The sequence below is a fragment of the Nyctibius grandis genome, chromosome 5 (assembly GCF_013368605.1).
Source record: "Nyctibius grandis isolate bNycGra1 chromosome 5, bNycGra1.pri, whole genome shotgun sequence".
Taxonomy (NCBI): domain Eukaryota; kingdom Metazoa; phylum Chordata; class Aves; order Nyctibiiformes; family Nyctibiidae; genus Nyctibius; species Nyctibius grandis.
In genome coordinates, this window is record NC_090662.1 from 3,113,909 (window position 1) to 3,135,202 (window position 21,294).

At 40.5% G+C, this 21,294-nt stretch overlaps 1 protein-coding gene across 2 annotated transcripts in view; it reads left to right on the top strand.

The window, feature by feature from the left end:
• CHCHD3 (coiled-coil-helix-coiled-coil-helix domain containing 3) overlaps window positions 1-21,294 on the top strand; it is a 191,531-nt gene that overhangs the window by 103,709 nt on the left and 66,528 nt on the right. For both annotated transcript variants that reach the window (XM_068401584.1, XM_068401586.1), the window contains exon 5: window positions 17,026-17,109. In XM_068401584.1, the coding sequence (XP_068257685.1) occupies window positions 17,026-17,109 (84 nt within the window). The remainder of the gene's footprint in view (window positions 1-17,025; window positions 17,110-21,294) is intronic.

A 21,294-nucleotide genomic window follows, 5' to 3' on the forward strand; every position in this document is an offset into this window, starting at 1 on the left:
TTTTTTCTTCCTCCTTAAGAACAGAGAAATGTTGCTCTTCTACCGTTTCTGAATTAATCTAATTTTAACAATTCTTTGCTATTCTCAATTTCATGCAAATACCAGTGACATTACTTCTGCAAGTAGTTGGTATGTCTCTCCACGTTTAGAAAATTAAGCACTAATTCTCACTGTGGGCTGGAACAGTCTGTATTGCATGACAAATAAGGTTTAAGCATGTCGTAAAAAAAAAAAAACAAACCCACTTCACAAATTCAGAGAAGAGCTTTGCTTTCTAGCTCTCAAAATGTTGGGCAGTACACAAAAGATTGTGTAAAATTGACATGTTTTAGCAACTCCCAAAATGTAAGAGGGGTTTTTTTGCCATTATTATAAAAGTACTTGGCAGCTTGTATTTTCCTGAAGCATTTTATTGTCGGGGATGAAACCACTTTTCTATAAAGCACTTCTAAGTGCTTACTTTCACTTGCAGACTTTCTCATCCACAACATAAAACGGTCATATTAAGATAATACATTTTATAAAGGAATATTATGGACTGCAGATTCTCCAAGCACAGTACAGACAGCACTCAGACTCCTTTCAGACATCACTGATGCCCTGAAAAAGGAAAAGAAAAGGAAAGAAATCTTTTTGGGGTTGCCAAGCAGTTGAATTGGAGCCTTCAGCCCAGGACCATGCTTATTCCGTTTTAGGGCCAAGTTGCTTGACATGCAGTAAGGGCACTATGTTGGACTTCGTTGATAGGGAATGTCCTTGAGCCAGAAGCTGTTTGCATTAGAACCCTAATTCACAGAATCACAGAATCTATCAGGTTGAAAGAGACCTCTGGGATCATCGAGTCCAACTGTTGCCCTGACACCACCATGTCAACGAGACCATGGCACTAAGTGCCATGTCCAGGCTTTTCTTAAACACATCCAGAGATGGTGACTCCACCACCTCCCTGGGCAGCCCCTTCCAATGTCTAATGACCCTTTCTGAGAAGAAATGCTTCCTAATGTCCAACCTGAACCTCCCCTGGTGAAGCTTGAGGCTGTGTCCTCTTGTCTTATCGCTGGTTGCCTGGGAGAAGAGGCCGACTCCCACTCCACTACAACCTCCCTTCAGGTAGTTGTAGACTGCACTAAGGTCACCTCTGAGCCTCCTCTTCTCCAAGCTAAACACCCCCAGCTCCCTCAGCCGTTCCTCGTAGGTCAGACCCTCCAGACCCTTCACCAGCTTGGTCGCCCTCCTCTGGACTTGCTCCAACACCTCGCCATCTTTCTTGAAGTGCGGGGCCCACTTCTCTTCTACTTAAAACCAAAATGTAGTGAATATCAACATAGTCCTGATAACTGATAACATTTACATTTCTGGAAGTTATAATAACAGATAGCACGAATTTAGCTTATTTGTTACTGTGCCCTCTACCACCCACACTCTCTAAGAATGGCAAAATTCCCAAAATACTTCAAAGAACAACTTATGGGATGTTAATTGTTGTCTGTGGTCTCTTTCTTACCTTCTTATCTCTTGAATATATATTAAATTAAATCTCACAGGTGTTCTTCCTTCTGCTAATTGTCCATATTGCATTTGTGTGGTGCTGAACACAGCTGAATCCTAATTGATGTCTAAGGTTGAGCTGCTCTATTTGTGATACAGCAATAAATAATGAGAAAAACCAAGATGGTAATTAATAGTTTCTCTAGTGGTGGATCATAGTGGAACATTCTCGCCCATTTCTACTCAGCCTTTAGAGAGGTAATATTTGATTTTCAAGTGATTGACTTCTTACTATTTAGATTGAAATTACAGTCCTGTAGAGTGCATGAGGAAGAGTATGGCCAGCAGATCAAGGGAAGTTCTCCTCCCCCTCAACACAGCCCTGGTGAGGCCACACCTGGAGTAACTGTGTGCAGTTCTGGGCCCCCCGCTTCAAGAAATACAAGGAACTACTGGAGAGAGTCCAGTGGAGGGGTACGGAGATGGTCAGAGGGCTGGAGCATCAATCTTATGAGGAGAGGCTGAGGGAGCTGGGGCTGTTTAGTCTGAAGAGGAGCAGATTGAGGGGGGATCTTATCAATACTTAAAAATACCTTAGGGTGGGTGTTAAGAGGAGGGGGTCAGACTCTTCTCAGTGGTGCCCAGTGACAGGACAAGGGGCAACGGGCACAAGCTGAAACATGGGAAGTTCCATCTGAATATGAGAAAAAACTTCTTTCCTTTGAGGGTGCCAGAGCCCTGGCACAGGCTGCCCAGGGAGGGTGGGGAGTCTCCTTCTCTGGAGATATTCAAAACCTGCCTGGATGCGACCCTGTGCAACGTGCTGTGGGTGACCCTGCTTTGGCAGGGGTTGGGCTGGATGATCTCCAGAGGTCCCTTCCAACCCCAACCTCTCTGGGATTCTGTAATTTATACTCACCCTTGATAGTTATTTAAGCAGCTGAAGTGTCAAAGCAGAGTGTAAGTTATAGTTGTGACAGTTTTGCCATTTTTATGTTTGGGAAGGTGAGGAGAAGAAGGAGAGCAGAAATGGAAGGAAGAGGCTAGAGGAGCCATCAGTGTTGGTTTGCTTTGTTAAACTCAGAGCATGGATCCACTGTCCTTGTCTTCAATGTGCTTCAGCATTTTTTCCTTTCTTCAGGCTGGAAAATTGTGCTTTTTGCTGCATGGAGTTCTCTGTCCTAAGAACAATAAGGCTAATGGTAGGAAATTCGCTGAGCAGAGAAACTTTGCAGTCTTTCTTTCTGCAGAAGGCATTTGAACCAGTTGGGCATTCTGGTTTCTGTCTCAGCAGTATTTAAATTTACTTGTTAGCTATTTTTTTCCCTGCTGATTAGGTATTTTGTTCTGTTTTATACCTTGAGTTTCATTTAACGTCGGTTCCTTACAGTGTTTAGCTGTTACCAACACACAAATGAGAGGCAGTTCTGCAAGAAGACTTCTTGAAGCTTTCTGTATGGATCTCTGTAATCCCTGTAGAAATTGTCATCTTGATTGTGAAAGAAAAAAGTTGGCAAAGCTTATTTAGGGCTTTTATTTCTTTCTTGGTTATGTAAATACAGCATCACAGCAGCTGACTGAAAGTGGCTGAAAGTTTGACTCAAATAATGGTTTTTGTGTCATACACCACAAGAAACAAAGTAGTTCTCTGGAGGCACTTTGTAACATACAGGTGGTACAAAAAGGATGGGGAGTTTCCTCCTAATCTCCTATAATTCATGTGTGACAGACTTCAATATTTTTCATTGTTGTCAGAATGATGAGGTTTAGAGTCCTCAAAGGAATCGAGTCTCAGCCACCTTATAGGTATAACTGTCGATGTTTTCAGAGTTAATACAAACATCTGAACTTTTTTGGATTTTGCTAAGCGATTGGCTTCACTGATAACTTGTGGCAATGAGTTCTGCAGGTTAATTATGCATTTAATTGGTTTCAAATTTGTTGCTTCTCAATTTCACTGTTCACTGAATATCTCCTTGGTCTTGTATTATGAGGAGGAGTAAATAAGAGCGCCTGACTCACCTTCCCTGAACATTTAATTATTTTGTATACCTCTATCATGTACCCTTCTACATACACAAAGAACTTCTGATGGTTTTGGTCTTTATGTATCTCCAGTTTCTTGCTTCTCTGAGGCTTTTGGCTGTAGTGACCAGAGCTCTGGGAAGATCTGGGTGTTTCTTTAGTCTATGTCAAATAATGTGATCTCGGTGTGGTGCCATCTTCTCTTTTCCCTTTTTCTTCATAAATCTTTTTCTGTTTTTATTTGGCTATTGTTGTGCATGGGACAAGTTTTTATTGGCTTGCCTGCAAGAATATAAAGTCTTTCTCTGGGGTTTTACAATCAGAATAAAAATGCTTCACGTGGCTGGTTCAGGCTTTTGCTTCCAAGTTGTATCATTTTCCATTCGTCCTCACTGGATCCTACCTGTCTTCAGGCTGCCTGATCCTTGTACCTTAAATAGCTACTTGTCATGTTCTACATGGTCTTGATGAGTTAAGGTGATCTCCAGTTGCGATCATCTCAACTTATCCCCTTTTTCCAGGTGACTGAAGTCATCTCAGTTGTCCCTGAAACATGGGACATTGACCACGTAATCTTCTCCAGTTTGATCTTTTTGGCCATTTCTATCCAGTCATTTTTATTAAACCTTTGAGCATTTCATTGGATTTTATGATTATTTGATTTGCACAGAAACATAGAATTATAGAATGGTTTGGGTTGAAAGGGACCTTAAAGATCATCTAGTTCCAACCCCCCTACCATGGGCAGGGACACCTTCCACTAGACCAGGTTGCTCCAAGCCCCATCCAACCTGGCCTTAAACACTGCCAGGGAGGGGGCAGCCACAGCTTCTCTGGGCAACCTGGGCCAGGGTCTCACCACCCTCACAGCAAAGAATTTCTTCCTAATATCTAATCTAAATCTCCCCTCTTTCAGATTAAAACCGTTCCCCCTCCTCCTATCACTCCATGCCCTTGTAAAAAGCCCCTCTCCTGCTTTCCTGTGGCCCCTTCAGGCACTGGAAGGTGCTAGAAGGTCTCCCTGGAGCCTTCTCTTCTCCAGGCTGAACAGCCCCAACTCTTTCAGCCTGTCTCCATAGCAGAGGTGCTCCAGCCCTCTGAGCATCTTCGTGGCCTCCTCTGGACTCGCTCCAACAGCTCCATGACGTTCTTATATTGGGGACCCTAGAGCTTGATGCAGCACTGCAGGGGGAGTCTCACGAGAACAGAGTAGAGGGGCAGTTCATTTTTCTTCATGTAAGATACAGTTGAATTATTTCTGAATATTCCATTAGTCAACTGTTTTATTCATTCTTATTGAGAGAAAAAAATATAGAAAATGTAGAACTGTGTTTTTGTACCAGCCGGTCTCTGCTCTTCTGTGTTAGTCATGCTAAATGTTGTGTCAACAAATTTACATGACAAGGAAGTAGGAATAAGCAATAGAAATATTAGCATCAGACCCCATCTTAAATATATTTCCTGCTTCCAATTAGTAATTGATATTTATTAGTTTGGGGTTTTTAGTTGCTCAGTCCCAAATAACTAGTACACTCAGCTGTATTTCATCTGAACTGGGAAGGGCTTTTAGATTTAAAAAAATCTTTTAAATTATTTTCTTTTTTTTTTTTTCCAGCATGGTCTTTACAAAAGTCAAATGTTTGTGACTGTCTTGTATTAATTCTGCTTTTTCCATCAATTTTATATATTTTTATGTATTTTTTTTGTTTGGATTATTTATTTGTGTTAGAATAATACAAACGCCAGCAAAGCTTGAAGTATAATTATGTTAAACATTGCACAGATGTGTAGTGAGTTCCAGGGTCTGCACTAGAGACTCTGCAATCAAATGAGAAAAGAAATAAAAGTGCAATGAATGGAAGTTGGACACAGAAATTCAATGACACGTGTTATAGGATTATACAAAAGGAAGATGCTCACCGATAATCAATACGTAAATCAATCCCGCTCCTTTCAGAGGTACTCTACTCAATGCAGTAATTCTCTTGTGGGTTTATTTCAGAAGAAGTTGCTAAAACTTTAAAGAAAATTCTGAAAGACCAGCGTTGTTATTTGCTAATTAAAATCCGCAGAGCATTAACTCTTGCTGTATCCCCACACACGCTTCCTGCCATTCCCCCCCCCTTTCCCAAGGCTTTACTTTCTAGCTTTGCTTCATGTTAATTTTTATTGAATATTTTAAACAGGTATAGTAACTTTTCTTATCCCATAGGATTTTCGCACTTAGTTAAATAGAGATATGATGAAAAGAACTGTGTAACTGTCTTATTGTTTGCTTGAATTGAGTTTTCAATGTGCTGCAAAGAGCAAAACAGAAGAGCTAAAAAGCAATGACCTATTCAGTGGGATAACTTTTATATGGCCTTGCTATATATGCCATACCAATTAGCTATAAATGTTTTCTTTACCATGACAATTTTTTGTGTATCTTGATGGGAGAAGGTCTTCTGTGAAAGCTTTCCCAGAAATGACCAAAATGATACTCCCTTGGCAACGTTGAGGTTAAATACCTCAATATTTTGCTGTTAATTCATGTGCTCCAGTTAAAAGATCAGGTTGTTGCTGAGTTGCAACTTCTGTTGTAAATTATCTACTATTTGCAGTTCTTTTTTTTTATCAAGCTGATTAGGAAAAATCTCTGTTTTGGGATAATGGTAAACAGTATGGCTGCATTATTTGAAAGAGTGTCAATGAGTTTTGATGGTTTGTTTATTACTAAAGAGAAGAGTTCCATTTAACAAGATCTAATTTCAAAAATAAGGATAATCCATTGTCTTGAAGATATTTTTAAGTAGCGTCTTCTTGAATATCCAAAAATGAAGATACTGCTTATGTTGTATCTTTCAAATTGAGAAATGCTCGATGTAGTTACAAGTGATTCACCTTTGTGTCTTAAGCAGAAATCAATAACTTGAATAGCTGAGAAGAAATAAATGGGCTCTTACTTTGTATTCAAAAGCGGATTTACCTGCTTGGGCATCATCATTTTTTGCCTTTAGTGGAAATTGGTTACCAAGATAGACTGAGCAGACAGTTCCAAGGATGCAACTTCTGTTGGAAGGAAATTATATAAATTAATGTATAGTTTTGATCATTTGATACAAGAAGTAGGATATTCAGAGATGGAAAATAACACTGGAGAACGTGTTGTCCCTGACTCTGCTAGACCTCTGATAAACAAAGAATAGAGTAAGTTTTCTGTGGGATTTCAGATGATGTTGACTTTGAAGTGGGCTTCAATGAGATGTTGAGTTTTCATTGCTTATCTTAGTGCAGCGTGTATAAGAATTCACCAGTGTTCTCTGTACTCGGCACTGGTGAGGCTGCACCTTGAATACTGTTTCCAGTTCTGGGCCCAGCACTTCAAGAAAGATGTTGAGGTGTTGGAGCGAGTCCAGAGGAGGGCGACCAAGCTGGTGAAGGGTCTGGAGGGTCTGACCTACGAGGAACGGCTGAGGGAGCTGGGGTTGTTTAGCCTGGAGAAGAGGAGGCTCAGAGGTGACCTTATTGCAGTCTACAACTACCTGAAGGGAGGTTGTAGTGGAGTGGGAGTCGGCCTCTTCTCCCGGGCAACTAGCGATAGGACAAGAGGACACAGCCTCAAGCTTCGCCAGGGGAGGTTCAGGTTGGACATTAGGAAGAATTTCTTTACAGAAAGGGTTATTAGCCATTGGAAGGGGCTGCCCAGGGAGGTGGTAGAGTCACCATCTCTGGAGGTGTTGAAGAAAAGCCTGGACACGGCACTTAGTGCCATGGTCTAGTTGCCATGGTGGTGTCAGGGCAATGGTTGGACTCAATGATCCCAGAGGTTTCTTCCGACCTCATTGATTCTGTGATTCTGTGTGAATTGTTTCACTGTTTACCTTGTCTTCTGAATCTTCAATTTACCACGGAAAAGAAATGAGTTGTGGCTTTTAAAAATATAATAATATAAATTCAAAGTGTTGACGAAAGATGCTTAATTCCTGAAGCAAGAATAGAAGTTCCTAAATGGGAAGCTTAGAAGATTTCAACATTTTCTCTAGTCAGATTATTTTAGATGTTAGGCAACTGAGGTGCAAGTTTCTTCTTACTGACTTGTTTTTGGACTTCGGTGGTCATCTGGAGTGAGAATACCTTCTGGAAGGGTTGGCGATTCCTTATGGTTTCCTTTGTTTTACATGATGTGTTGTTTTAAAGTACATCAAATATTGGCTCACGGGGCTTACTAATACCTTTTCTTTATCTTTCTGTTGTTCGTTTCATCCAGGAATTCCAAAGTAGTTCTGTAAAATTCTCATCAGAAGAATTCTGAACGCAGTAAAAAAGGACACAAATATTTATGACTTACTACAACAGCGGTATAGCAACAAAAGTGGAAGTAGAACATAGTCCTAAATCCATTTACTGACAGTTGTTTTTCCTCAATTTTACAGGATAATAGTTTTCTTGCTCCATTTTTATGTAGAAAAATCCACTTTGGCTCACACAGAGCAGTCTGTGACTGCTTCTTTAAGATTAGTGGAAAACTGTACATATTTGACATATGACTGAAACATCAGAAGCTGTCAGAAATGGTTATAGACGTTATTTGAATTGCTACAAATACCTGGCAGCAGTACAGATAGTCTTTAAAATGTTTGATCTTTTTGGACTGTGTTAGTTAAATGAAAAAGCATGGATACAGTTTCAGAAATAAGTCGTGCCTTTCTTTTATTCCCGTTGACGTGCATATATGTAATACAGATTTGTTGAGCATCTCTTTTTTCTTTGAACTATGGCTGAATGGAAACATGAGGCTTTTCTGCATATTGCTAATGAATATAATAGTCATTAATGTATTTTAATTTTTATTTTCAAGAAAATAAAATTTTCGAAATATGTTGATTTCCAACTGAAGAAACCAGATGGTTCACTCAGTGAGAAGCAGAGTTTGGTGATGAGTGCAGCTTTTTTTTAGTACTCATACTGCTCATTTTGTAGTAGCTTGGTACAACTGTGTGATCATTCTGCCCCTTGTTTAGGGGATAGGATCATAAAATAAGTAAGGCTGGAAGGAACCTGGAGTCCTCTCAAGTGATTGGTGACTCATATTTATCTACTGCTCTACTACTTCTCCTACTTGAACCAGGTCTCTACACACAGAGTCTGGGAGACCTTGCTGATGAAGAAGGCACAGTAGAGGTTGCTCAGTGTCCATGCTTGGAGGTTCTCAAAACCCCATGGGATACAGTTGACCCTGTTCTGAGCAGGAACTACATGACCTTCTGAGGTCCCTTTGAGTACCTCAACTATATGTGTCTACTCTCCCTGTCCACCTCCTTCAGCAGGTGTCCCACATTTTCCTTGTTCAGCTTTTTGCTTCTAACATGGTGATAGAAGCTCTTCTTGTTGGGACGAGAACATTAATGAACTTCGTTCCTGATGGATAGCAACATGCCTCTGGATTTCAGTTGCACGTTCCTGTGGCTTACATGGGAAATTGGAACCTGTAACTCTCTTGTTTGATGGAGTGTTGTTTTTTTCTTCTTTGGACTATAATTAGATTTAGTAAATGAAGCTTAATGTCACATGTTCTGTATAGACTAGATCCTAACTTGTTCATAAATTCAGGTTTTTAATATTCTCCCTTAGCCGCCTCTCAATGTGACCTTTATCTGCACTACTTATTCTTTTAGGGCTTCATTATTTTTATAAAACGTACTGTAGCACATTTACTGGTAATTACAAAAGCTTGTTTTAATTACAGTTGTCAAAGAATATGTTTTATGATGCGTTATTGTTGCTGCTGTTTCTAATTCATAACTACTCTCTACCTTTACAAGTGGAAATTAACATAGTTTTTTCTAAGTGATGTGTCTGGATCATTTTTTGTGATGAGGAATCATTTTGTGAATAGCGATAGCTTCAAAAAGAAATTATTTGGGGGGGGGAAGGGAGAAGCATATGTTCCTAAGAATATCCAGCAGTTACTTCTATTCCCCATTCAGAATAATGTGTGTATATATGTTGAAATAGAAGGTTAAAATTGAAAACTGTTGTAATCCAACATATACTAAATGTGGAAATTGAGAATAATTTTTATTGGGACATTATATGCAGTGAATGAAGATTGTAGTTTTGCTGATCATAATAATGAGGTGTTGGAGCGAGTCCAGAGGAGGGCGACCAAGCTGGGGAAAGGTCTGGACGGTCTGACCTCCGAGGAACGGCTGAGGGAGCTGGGGTTGTTTAGCCTGGAGAAGAGGAGGCTCAGAGGTGACCTTATTGCAGTCTACAACTACCTGAAGGGAGGTTGTAGTGAAGTGGGAGTCAGCCTCTTCACCCAGGCAACTAGTGATAGGACAAGAGGACACAGCCTCAAGCTTCACCAGGGGAGGTTCAGGTTGGACATTAGGAAGAATTTCTTTACAGAAAGGGTCATTAGCCATTGGAATGGGCTGCCCAGGGAGGTGGTGGAGTCACCACCTCTGGAGGTGTTTAAGAAAAGCCTGGCCATGGCACTTAGTGCCATGGTCTAGTTGACATGGTGGTGTCAGGGCAACGGTTGGACTCGATGATCCCAGAGGTCTCTTCCAACCTGGTTGATTCTGTGATTCTGTATACAAGTTATGAACCTTTTTCATCTTAGATTTTGTCAACATGCAAATGTGAATGCATGGGGCTATATACGATGGGTGAACGTAGCCCACTGCAAAACGGTTTCTGGACAGAGCAGTGTAGTGGATGTCAAAAGTTGAATAACTGTTTCATGACGTGACAGTCATAGCCTGTACCTGAGTGACGTAAGTGTCAGCAAGCTCATGAATTCACACTCTGCTTTACCCTGCAGATATGCTCATCCAGCAAACCTCAAGTTGCAAAACAAACGGAAGATCTCCAGCACCATAATGGTGAAAGATCATTTTTTGAGCTTTGCTCTCTTGCAGTACTGGAGTGTCACATTCATCCTGACCTGCCATCAGTTCTGCGAGATGGTCGTGTTTCTGGAGGTGCTGAAGACCAACCTTCTGCCGCTGCTTTCTTTTGCCTATTAATCCATTAACCTTTTCTTCAAAGTATGTGGGCCTGCCTGAAGGCCTGTAGATATTTCATGTGACCTTTCCCATGAGAAAAGCCCTTACTGCTGCAGTTGGCATTTTGTCAGGCAAATCCCCTTAGTCTTGTAAACCCATTGTGACAGGGTGCTCTTTCAGCCCCTGGACCGATGCCTGGTCCCACTCACAGCCTTGAATGTGGCTTGGGAGACCTGATCGTGAGACCCCCCCTGCAGTGCTGCGTTCAGCTCTGGAGCCCCCAACCTAAGAAGGACATGGAGCTATTGGAGTGAGTCCAGAGGAGGCCACGAAGATGCTCAGAGGGCTGGAGCACCTCTGCTCTGGAGACAGGCTGAGAGAGTTGGGGCTGTTCAGCCTGGAGAAGAGGAGGCTCCGGGGAGACGTTCTAGCACCTTCCAGTGCCTGAAGGGGCTACAGGAAAGCAGGAGAGGGGCTTTTTACAAGGGCAAGTAGTGACAGGATGAGGGGGAATGGTTTTAAACTGGGAGAGGGGAGATTTCGATTAGATCTTAGGAAGAAATTCTTTGCTGTGAGGGTGGTGAGACCCTGGCCCAGGTTGCCCAGAGAAGCTGTGGCTGCCCCCTCCCTGGCAGTGTTCAAGGCCAGGTTGGATGGGGCTTGGAGCTATCTGGTCTAGTGGAAGGTGACCCTGCCTGTGGCCAGGGGCGTTGGAACTAGATGATCTTTAAGTTCCCTTCCAACCTAAACCATTCTATGATTCTTTGATCCCTTTGGTTGTCCACTTACCCTGTTCTCTGATGTTCTTGGTGGGGCGGTGAGGAAATGACCATGAAGCAGTTTGGCAAGACCCAGGCACAGCACTTTCAGAAGTCTGATGATGCTTTATAAAGTTAGTGTAAAACTGTACTCTTATTTTTAAGCAGATTATTCTTCTCTGCCAGAAAAATGCAAACTGAAGGCATCTCAGTGGCGTTCTGCTGTAAGCTCAGTGGATATTAATGAATTTGGAGCTCGGAGTCTGCACCGAGGGGCAGCTGTAAACCTGGGACTGCCGAGTGCTTCAAGAGCTGATTTTGAAATCTGTCTACAAACTTCTCCTAACCTACCTGATAATGGTTTATCCCCTGCAGCTCCTTAAAGAATAGCAATTACAGACTGCACGCAGCTCGAACCTTGCTGCAGCCAGCTAACTGGATTCCTTAATTTTTTTAAAGATAATTATTAAATATTCATCTGCAATTGGCTGCTTATTTGCTCTGTTCTACCTTACAAAGGACAAAATTAATGCGTATCTGTTGTATCCAGCATGAGCAGGGCTCGGCTTCATCATGGGACTGCTCTGCAAGTGTCCCTGCAGCCATGTACGAGGCGATGTGCGGGAATTTTTTGTAGACATCCCATTTCTCCAGTGATGGAATCATAGAATCACGGAATGGTTTGGGTTGGAAGGGACCTTAAAGCCCATCTAGTTCCAACCCCCCTGCCACAGGCAGGGACACCTTCCACTAGACCAGGTTGCTCCAAGCCCCATCCAACCTGGCCTTGAACACTGCCAGGGAGGGGGCAGCCACAGCCTCTCTGGGCAACCTGTGTGGAAACTCATACCAGTGCTGTGCTAAATCCAGGCACTACTTTTGAAAATGAAACCCAGGCTGGCCCTTAAATCTTGGTCCAACTTCCCAGCGATTCTGAAGAACCTGTATTTAATATTAATGATCTATTTTTGGATTTTAATTTTGGGTAGTCTTGGGAAGATGGACTACTTCTCAAAGGTGACCTTCTGAAGCTGTTTTCTGAATAACACCCAAGCAAACGCTTTGTTAGTTACTTGGTGAAGAAGCAATGAACCTGTTCCAATATCTCATTTACAACTAAAGTGCAGCATTCAGCTAATTGAATACATGGCTACTGTTAATTGTTTTGTTACTACTAATTGATGTTCACTGGGATCATGTTGCTGCGGCCCTATAAATATACTATTACTTTCCAGGTTTTTATTTCTGCAGTGAATTCTCTTCTGTTGGCATATTTATATTGTCTCCTGTATAAATGAGTAATTTTTTTTTAAACTTTGCTGTGTCTGCATTACTCTATAAATGCCAGGGCTTGTAGCTATATGGAAGAAACATTTTTTTCTGAGCTCCTTACTGGCCTACCAAATCTTGGCGTTACTTTCACAATATAGGGAACCAAACCTTTGGAGAAATGTATTATTTAGTATTTTTATAATCTATTATTTCTACTTTATCAGTGATGTAAAAGCTCTGATAGGATCAGGGCAATAAGCAGCATGACTATAATTCACTGCTTGGCCCCAGTATCTTTAGTGCAGTAAAATCCAGCTGTTTTGATCACTAATTATTTTGGGGAACTAAACCCAAAAACCTAACAAACTTTCCAGGGCAAAAACTACTTTCCAGGGCAAAAACTTGCATTCAGATGGATATCCTCGGAATAAATGTTATTTTCATTCCCCTGCTCATATTGTCTTTCATATATATAAATTCAGTGATCAGATACTGTTAAACAAATCCATTTCTCTATTTTGACTGGTATTTGATCTGAAAAGAATTTGAGCTCAGAGGCACATGCAGGTCTTCTGGGAAGTTTTACCAAGGCAAAACTGTCTCAGGATTAATTGTATCTGTGTGAGGTACAAATGCAGATCAGTAGATGTGAATCGCAAAAGCAGTATTTTCTAACAGAATTGTAGTTTTTACCTATCTGTGCTCATATTTTTGTATAAATGTGGAGGTTTCATGACACTAATTCTGCTTAATCCAAAATTTTAACGTTTCTTGCTTTATTTATGCTGACCCATGTAATAGGATAACAGTGGGCATATGACTTGCAGATGCAGTGTCTTAAACACTTTTTTAATCCAGTTTAAATATATATATTTGGCTGTTTGTATAAAGAGCTGAAGCGTACTTTACTACCAAGAGTGTCTCATAGTAATTTAGTGAAAATCAACATTCTAGAAGTTTTGAAGTTGTCATTTTTTTTATATTAATGTTTTCTCCATTCTAGAGATATTCTGAGCAACATAACGTGTGATCCAGAAGCTTTTAGTTAGTTCTTTTTTGTTCAGCTATCATGTCTTCCATGCTCTGTATTTCTGGTTTATGAAAAATTTTGGGCAACTTGTGATGTCCTACTAAGATTTTTTGTGGACTTTTTTCTAGGGATGTTGTTATTTTCCTAGACGTTGGTCATCAAAAGTTTATCTTGATCCAGTTGATATGTCTTGAAAGTTTCCAGACACATTCAGAGCTTGTATCTCTGCTGGCTCTATCTCACCTGCAAAGAGTTTTAATAAAAAGAAAAAGCCAGATGTCCACAGGTTATTTTTTTTTTCATTTTTTATAGACTAGATGTGAATGTGTCCTGGTCAATTTTTGAAATGAACAATAGTAGCACAACAGTATTTGAAAATTAAACTGTGGTTAACGTGGATGGAGCCAGTGTGATGTAAGTTTATATGATGAATGGGTCTTAAATCCCTCAGCGCTGGAATGCGCAGAATAATTGAAATTGAGTTGAAAATAGTAGTGACATCACATGGATAAAACATAATTTTCTGTTTATAAAAGATACAAAAATGATGCAGAAGAGCATTGCCATGAATTAGAAAAGGAGCTGTAGCATGGTGCAGTCTTCAGCTATGCATGGTGTTAAATAAAATAGATGTTCTTAGCATTGTTGTACGAGAAGTTTGGCAAGGGGTTTTTGGGTTGAACTTCAGGGGAGTTGTCATCTTCATCGAATGGTTTGCAGCAGTTGTTATGTTTGCCTCTCATTCTTTCACTCCTCATTTTTATCTGAGAGAGGAAGGATCAGCTCATCTCCTGCTGATGTTTATTTCTGTGAGATGGTGAGAATTGATGCTCAGTGATCAGATCGACCTGGAGGAGAGGATGGGTTTCATCTCCTCCATCATTAGTGTGCTCTTGACCTGTTGTGTTTTTACACCCTGAAAATTTCTGCCCTTCTGAATAGTCAGAAATGGGGCGAATGAATTAAGTCATGATGCTCTTGCATGGGTTTTATTATATCTTACTGGTTTTCCAAAGTCAGATTTGCTGCTTGGTTTCAGGTCATTGATAGAATCATGGGAAACACTATTGAATTGTAAGAACTAAAACTTAACCGAGTTCTCATGAGCATTATGGAACATTAATTTTACATTTTCTTTGTCAGTGGCCTATTTAACTCCACTTGCACAAAAGGAATGTTCTTGAGTTCACAAATATTTCAGGGATTGTGAACTGGTTAAACATAAAATATTCGTGTATGGGTAACTATGAGAATGCATTGAAGTCCTGTGTTAGATATTTGGAAGGGGATGGTTTGGGGAGGCACAACCTGCAATGAAATTTTGGCTGTTTCTATTGCCATGGCAAGAGGTGGATTTGAGAGGTGATATAAGGATTATCTAAAAAAAGCAAACCCATGATCAATACAAAGCATGGTAGTTACACTGTAGAATATTCAGTGTAATCAGCTTTGAAAAAACCTGTAGTTAGTTTTCTGTAGTGAATAAAGGGTGTTTTAAATGGTGGTGGATAGGGCTGTAGCATGTGCTCCATGGCACTATACTAAAGGTGGGGTGGTTGGCAGAGGGCAAGGTTTGCTTCATCCAAGTAGAATTAAAATTTAGCTGTGTGCTTTTTGGATGAGCAGGGATATTTTTGGTGAAGTTGCATGAAAAAAAAACAACTCCCAAGCAGTTTTCTGCATTGTTCTGAATTACAGCTCTGCCTGACATGTGTGCATTTTTTGGCATTCTTTCAATTCACCATTATATAGTAAATTTAATTTAACTTTTTGATTTTTTTTTTACATGCTTCAGGATATAGAAAAAAAGGTAAGTAGTGCAGTAAGGAACAACCAAAAATCCAAATTTTTTATTTTATTCTTTGGCTATTTGCCAAAAAAAAGGAGTCAATCTTGACAAAGAGAATTAAGTCCTGTATTTATACAAGTATAGCACAATATGTGGTGTAAGTTTTCTGACGTGCTTCTGTGAGCGTGACCTGGAGATACCATCTTTAGTAGTAAGAGTACAAGACTTCACCATTTTACCTGATGCTGCTGACATGTGAACTTTTTGCAGTTGGCTTTGTAGTATCAGTACCTGGGTGAAAATAACACATTAGAGGTAAATGACTAATGTTGAATAGGCAATTGTGGTAATGACCACTGATAGTTAATTACTAGTCACTAAAAACATTTTATTATTAAAACATTATGAGCCTGGAATGAATTTGTGCTGATAATTTAGGCATTAAATCCTCCATAGCTGGTTAAAAATCACTTGTCTAGTATTTGCTCTGGAGGACTTGTAGCTTTGTATGTATTCTGGGTGCATGTGTGCTCTTTTAATGTATTTTATAATTCATAATGACTCCCCTTAATACTACGTATTGGTACGTACTACAGATGAAAAGCCAAAAAAATGTCAACTTGCTCAGTAGTGCTGGAAGCAGTGTCTCTTAAATGAACACTCAAGACCTATTAGTATTCAAAAGATAGACATTCAAAGTTCTTCTGTCTTATTTTAAGTTACTGGACATGGGAGTGATCCCAGAGTAAAGGGTTTCAGCTTACTTAGTTGGATACTTCAGCCGATCTAGGAGGTTCCAGAGGAATGATTACAGAATCAATCAGGTTGGAAGAGACCTCTGGGATCATCGAGTCCAACCATTGCCCTGACACCACCATGTCAGCTAGACCATGGCACTAAGTGCCATGTCCAGGCTTTTCTTAAACCCCTCCAGAGATGATGACTCCACCACCTCCCTGGGCAGCCCCTTCCAATGGCTAATGACCCTTGCTGAGAAGTTCTTCCTAATGTCCAACCTGAACCTCCCCTGGTGAAGCTGATAATTTTACTAATTAATGAGGACAGCAGAGCTTTAGATGTACTTTTTAGATCTGCTTTTGCAAATGTGAGCATTTGGTTCTTTCCTGACATTCATGTGTTTAGAATTAAGCACATGCTTAAATACATTCCTGAACTGAGCTTTTAGAGAAAAAACAGCTACTTCAAATGAATTTTTTACCACTGCCTTCAAATGTAGTTCAGCATTTCTCATGACAAAGTGTCCACTTAGTTAACAAATAAAGTTAAATATTCAGGCTCTACGTGTATTTTGTTCAGTAGCTTGAGCAAGTTTCCCTAACTTCAGAAGTGATCTGTGAAGTTAATTTAAAAAAAAAAAAAAATTCATCTCAGTGTGGTATGCTTGGTTCCATCTTCGTGATGTTTCCAAATACATTTGGACAAACTGTGGCACAGCTGTTGAGGAGGGAAGGAAAAAACCCAGTACAATAGGCAATCTCTTTACATTTTCAATGCAGCAATCATCATCTTATTAATGTACTGTTTGGCAAAAACTAATAGACCGCAGTTCTCAATCGCTGTGTATTCCGCACTGGTACAATTTATAGTAGATGTTTTGCTTTGCAAGTGATGCTCTTTCTTGATCCAGTTTTATCTTTCTTTTTTTAGGCCAGGCAGCTGGAAGAGAAAGACAGAGAACTGAAGAAGCATGATGCCTACTACAAAGAGCAGCTGGCTCGGCTGGAGGAAAGGGTAAGCCTTCTCCCCCTTTTAATGAAGAGTTTTCTGTTTATTTCTGCTACTGACTTCCTGGTTATATTTTACCGTTAACACAAGGACTTTTCTAAGGAGTTAAAGATTAAAACTGTGGCCAGAGGAGGTTTTATTGGTATCAACTGCTCCTGTTTCTGGCTTAATATTGACAAGATGGAGGCTTTAACGTTGAGAATATTGCTTTCTTTACTAAGTTCTCATGTTTGCAATGAGATTTCATGTCACAGTAATTATATACAGAGAAATAATCCTAACGAGGTTACTTTTATACCAGCACTGATGAAGAGCCAACGTAAGTGCATGAGTATCACCAAGTAATCTTAAAATTGCACGTGAAGTGTGAAGGTATATACTGAATTTTTGTTTTCATTGCAGTCTACAGTTGCTTTGTTGGATGGAGTTAGTGGTTCCTCTAAAAGCCACCAGTATGTGGAGAGTTTAATGTTAATTGCAAGTTGTTTATGCCATGTTTAAAAAGCACTTCTGTGTCTTTTTTTTCACAGTAGACTTGAAACTAAACTGTACAGAACAGTTTAGTAAGCTGTGTGAAGTGCTTACAATGTTTTAACATATTGCTGTTAACATTCTTTACAGGGTATTATTTTATAGGATGTTAATTTCAAATAATTACTGCTGTCATCATTTTCTAGATCCCAGGTTGGTTGTAACCTTCAGCCTGAGTACCTGTGCCTCCTTTCCGCCTCTGCCTTCTTCCTGAGCCTACTTATTGTTGATTAATTTGGATTTTTTTTTAGTTAGTTTTGAAAACGATATTAACAAGATACATATTCATTAATGCAGCTTAGCAGGATAGAAGAAAACCCCTTGTTTTTATGGATTAGGAAGACGAGCATGTTGCATGAATTATCAGTGTGTATAATTGATCTTAATGAATATTTTAAATAGAGGGCATATCAGATACTGTCTTAGTGTTTTGTCCTACCTTTTTGAAGATGACATTAATGAAGTCATGTTCTTGGCAATGAAAAATAGTTTGAAAGGATGAGGGTAAATTAGTTTAATGATTCTAAAACTGCATTATTTAAACAGTTAAAAATTAAGATCCTTCATAAAAAATATCCCCACAGAATACTTTTCTTATTCTTAAATAACTGGCTGGTGTTAGAGAAAAAGCGTCTGCAATATCTCATCCAAACTGGATTCTTATGGAGTGGTTGTACCTGTGCTCTTAGCTATCAGCCTTCCATTTTATTGTTAAGGTGCAAGTAGTACTGGAGTAAATCATGGCAGAAGATGTGCGATAAACCATGATTCTTTGTTTGAGGGCTTTTGCTTTACCTTTTTAAGGTGCTATGCAGCAAGTAAGATTTTATTCTTAGTTATTTTTATTGTTAAATTAGGTCGCTGATACAGAGCCTTCACTTGCTCCTGTTAAATTAAGGCTTCCAACGTGGAGTCGTGTTTTAGCAGGCACGTGAATATATCATTCTTGTGTGCAAATGAGATAATGAACTATAAATAACTGTATTTGAGTCCTGAAGTGTCGTCCCCCCAGTGATAAGAAATAGGTGATCTCTGCCATCTCTTGCTTTCTCTTCTTGGACTTGCAAGTCTCCAAGACTACAGCAGGCAGCTCTGAACTGAATATATGTGCCCTTGTGGCCAAGAAGGCCAATGGCATCCTGGGGTGTATTAGAAGGGGGGTGGTTAGCAGGTCAAGAGAGGTTCTCCTCCCCCTCTGCTCTGCCCTGGTGAGGCCGCATCTGGAATATTGTGTCCAGTTCTGGGCCCCTCAGTTCAAGAAGGACAGGGAACTGCTAGAGAGAGTCCAGCGCAGAGCCACGAAGATGATGAAGGGGGTGGAACATCTCCCTTCTGAGGAGAGGCTGAGGGAGCTGGGTCTCTTTAGCTTAGAGAAGAGGAGACTGAGGGGTGACCTCATTAATGTTTATAAATATGTAAAGGGCAAGTGTCATGAGGATGGAGCCAGGCTCTTCTCAGTGACATCCCCTGACAGGACAAGGGGCAATGGGTGCAAGCTGGAACACAGGAGGTTCCACATAAATATGAGGAAAAACTTCTTTACGGTGAGGGTGACTGAACACTGGCACAGGCTGCCCAGAGAGGTTGTGGAGTCTCCTTCTCTGGAGACATTCAAAACCCGCCTGGACGCGTTCCTGTGTGATATGGTCTAGGCAATCCTGCTCCGGCAGGGGGATTGGACTAGATGATCTTTCGAGGTCCCTTCCAATCCCTAACATTCTGTGATTCTGTGACTATCTTATGCCATGGATGATGTTTGTTCTGTGTTCAGAGTGAAGTTCTCATGATACTAAGGCTGGTCTCTTCATTCTGACTTCTATTTGTAAGCTAAATAACCTTTGGTTTCTTAGCCAAGTGGTCATCCGGTTTGTTTCCAAAGTACATGTGCATATCTCTTCTACACAGAAAGAGTTACTCGAGCTCTGAAAGGAGGTGAACTCTGTGCTCCAAATCTCACTTTGAACTTTTTCAGAGATGTAGAAATTACAGAATGAAAACCTGCAAAAGTAAAGAGGTCATGTCTCCTGCAATCCCAGCTTCCCCCAGCCTGGTGCTTGCAGCCGTTATTAAGGTCATCTGTGAGTTTCTGTGTTGGTGATTTTTGAGCAATGGGAAGAAAATAGAGCTTTAAGAAAAAAGGAAGGTCTGGAAAGGCCTAACGTATTGGAAATTACAGAGCACAATAATAGGCTGCTTATTTGTTCCTAAGCTTGCCCTGATTTCAGTGAAAGGTACACAAAGTCAGAGTATGGGCTGTTCAACAGAGAAGAGGTAAGGTGGGAGCGGAGCAAGTGGAGCTCAGAGAAGTAACGTCAGCATGAAGAAATGTGCAATATGAGTCTGTCACCTGTGACAAAGAATGCTAATTACATTCTCAGATCATTCTTACATCAAATAAACACACTTTAAAAATACTTCAGTTATGCGTATGTGGTATTTCTGTCTGTTGCATCATTGAGTGTCAGAGCTCATCTGTATGATTAATTGGCTTTTTGATTACTTGGCTTTTTCAATTAGACGCTTCGTATTTGTGTTCTTCAGTGCTGCTGAAAAAACAATGCAGGCATTGATAATAAAGGGAGATGACAACGGAACAGATTAGTGTCAGCACCGGGTGCTCCTTATGGAGAAAATTATTATACATATTCAGCGCCAGATGAAGTCTGTCAATTATAAAATATTTCAGTGACTGTGTGAAGATGCTCAACCTTTTCAGGGGATTAATACAGGACAAAATAACTGTGCGCCAGTGACAGCTGTGCTACTAAAACATAAACAATCCTGTTCTCCAGGGCGATATCTGTTCATAAATTTGGTTTATGTGCTAAAAACCTTTTGATACTTTCCAAAAACCCAGCGATTCCCCGAACAGCTGCCAGTGTCTCTAGGTCAAAGATAGCACATAAGCTATGAGTTATTACATGCTCCACAGCAGCAAAGCAAAATGAGATAGTTTAACAAAGGCGTTAAAGAATAACCTTCTCCCACTGTATATCTGACTGGGATGTAAAGCCGTTATTTAAGAGTTCGCACATTAAGCTTTGAGAAAAATTTGTTGGTGTTTTTCATTGTCTGCTGACAGGCTAGTGGTGCTTCTTGACTACAGCAAAAAAAACCCTCAGAGACAGCAGTGTTCAAACCATCGATGTATGTGTACCCTACGTTGTCTTAATGATTTACTATAATAAGGTGGCGTTAGTGGTATTTTAAACCATTTGATTTTTCTTTTAAAATAGCAGAGCAAGAAAAAGGGAAACTAACATCCCAGGCAGACTGAGCAGCTTGCTACCTTGAGGAACAATCCTATGGCCTCTGTCTCTAACATCGGCTCACATGTGTATCCACACACACGCTCACACGCTTCTGTCCTGTTGTATTCTGTATGAGAATATACAGAATTCTGTATCCTGTGTGAGACCCCCCCTGCAGTGCTGCGTTCAGCTCTGGGGCCCCCAACAGAAGAAGGACACGGAGCTGTTGGAGCGAGTCCAGAGGAGGCCACGAAGATGCTCAGAGGGCTGGAGCACCTCTGCTCTGGAGCCAGGCTGAGAGAGTTGGGGCTCTTCAGCCTGGAGAAGGGAAGGCTCCAGGGAGACCTTCTAGCAGCCTTCCAGTATCTGAAGGGGCTAAAGGAAAGCTGGAGAGGGGCTTTTTACAAGG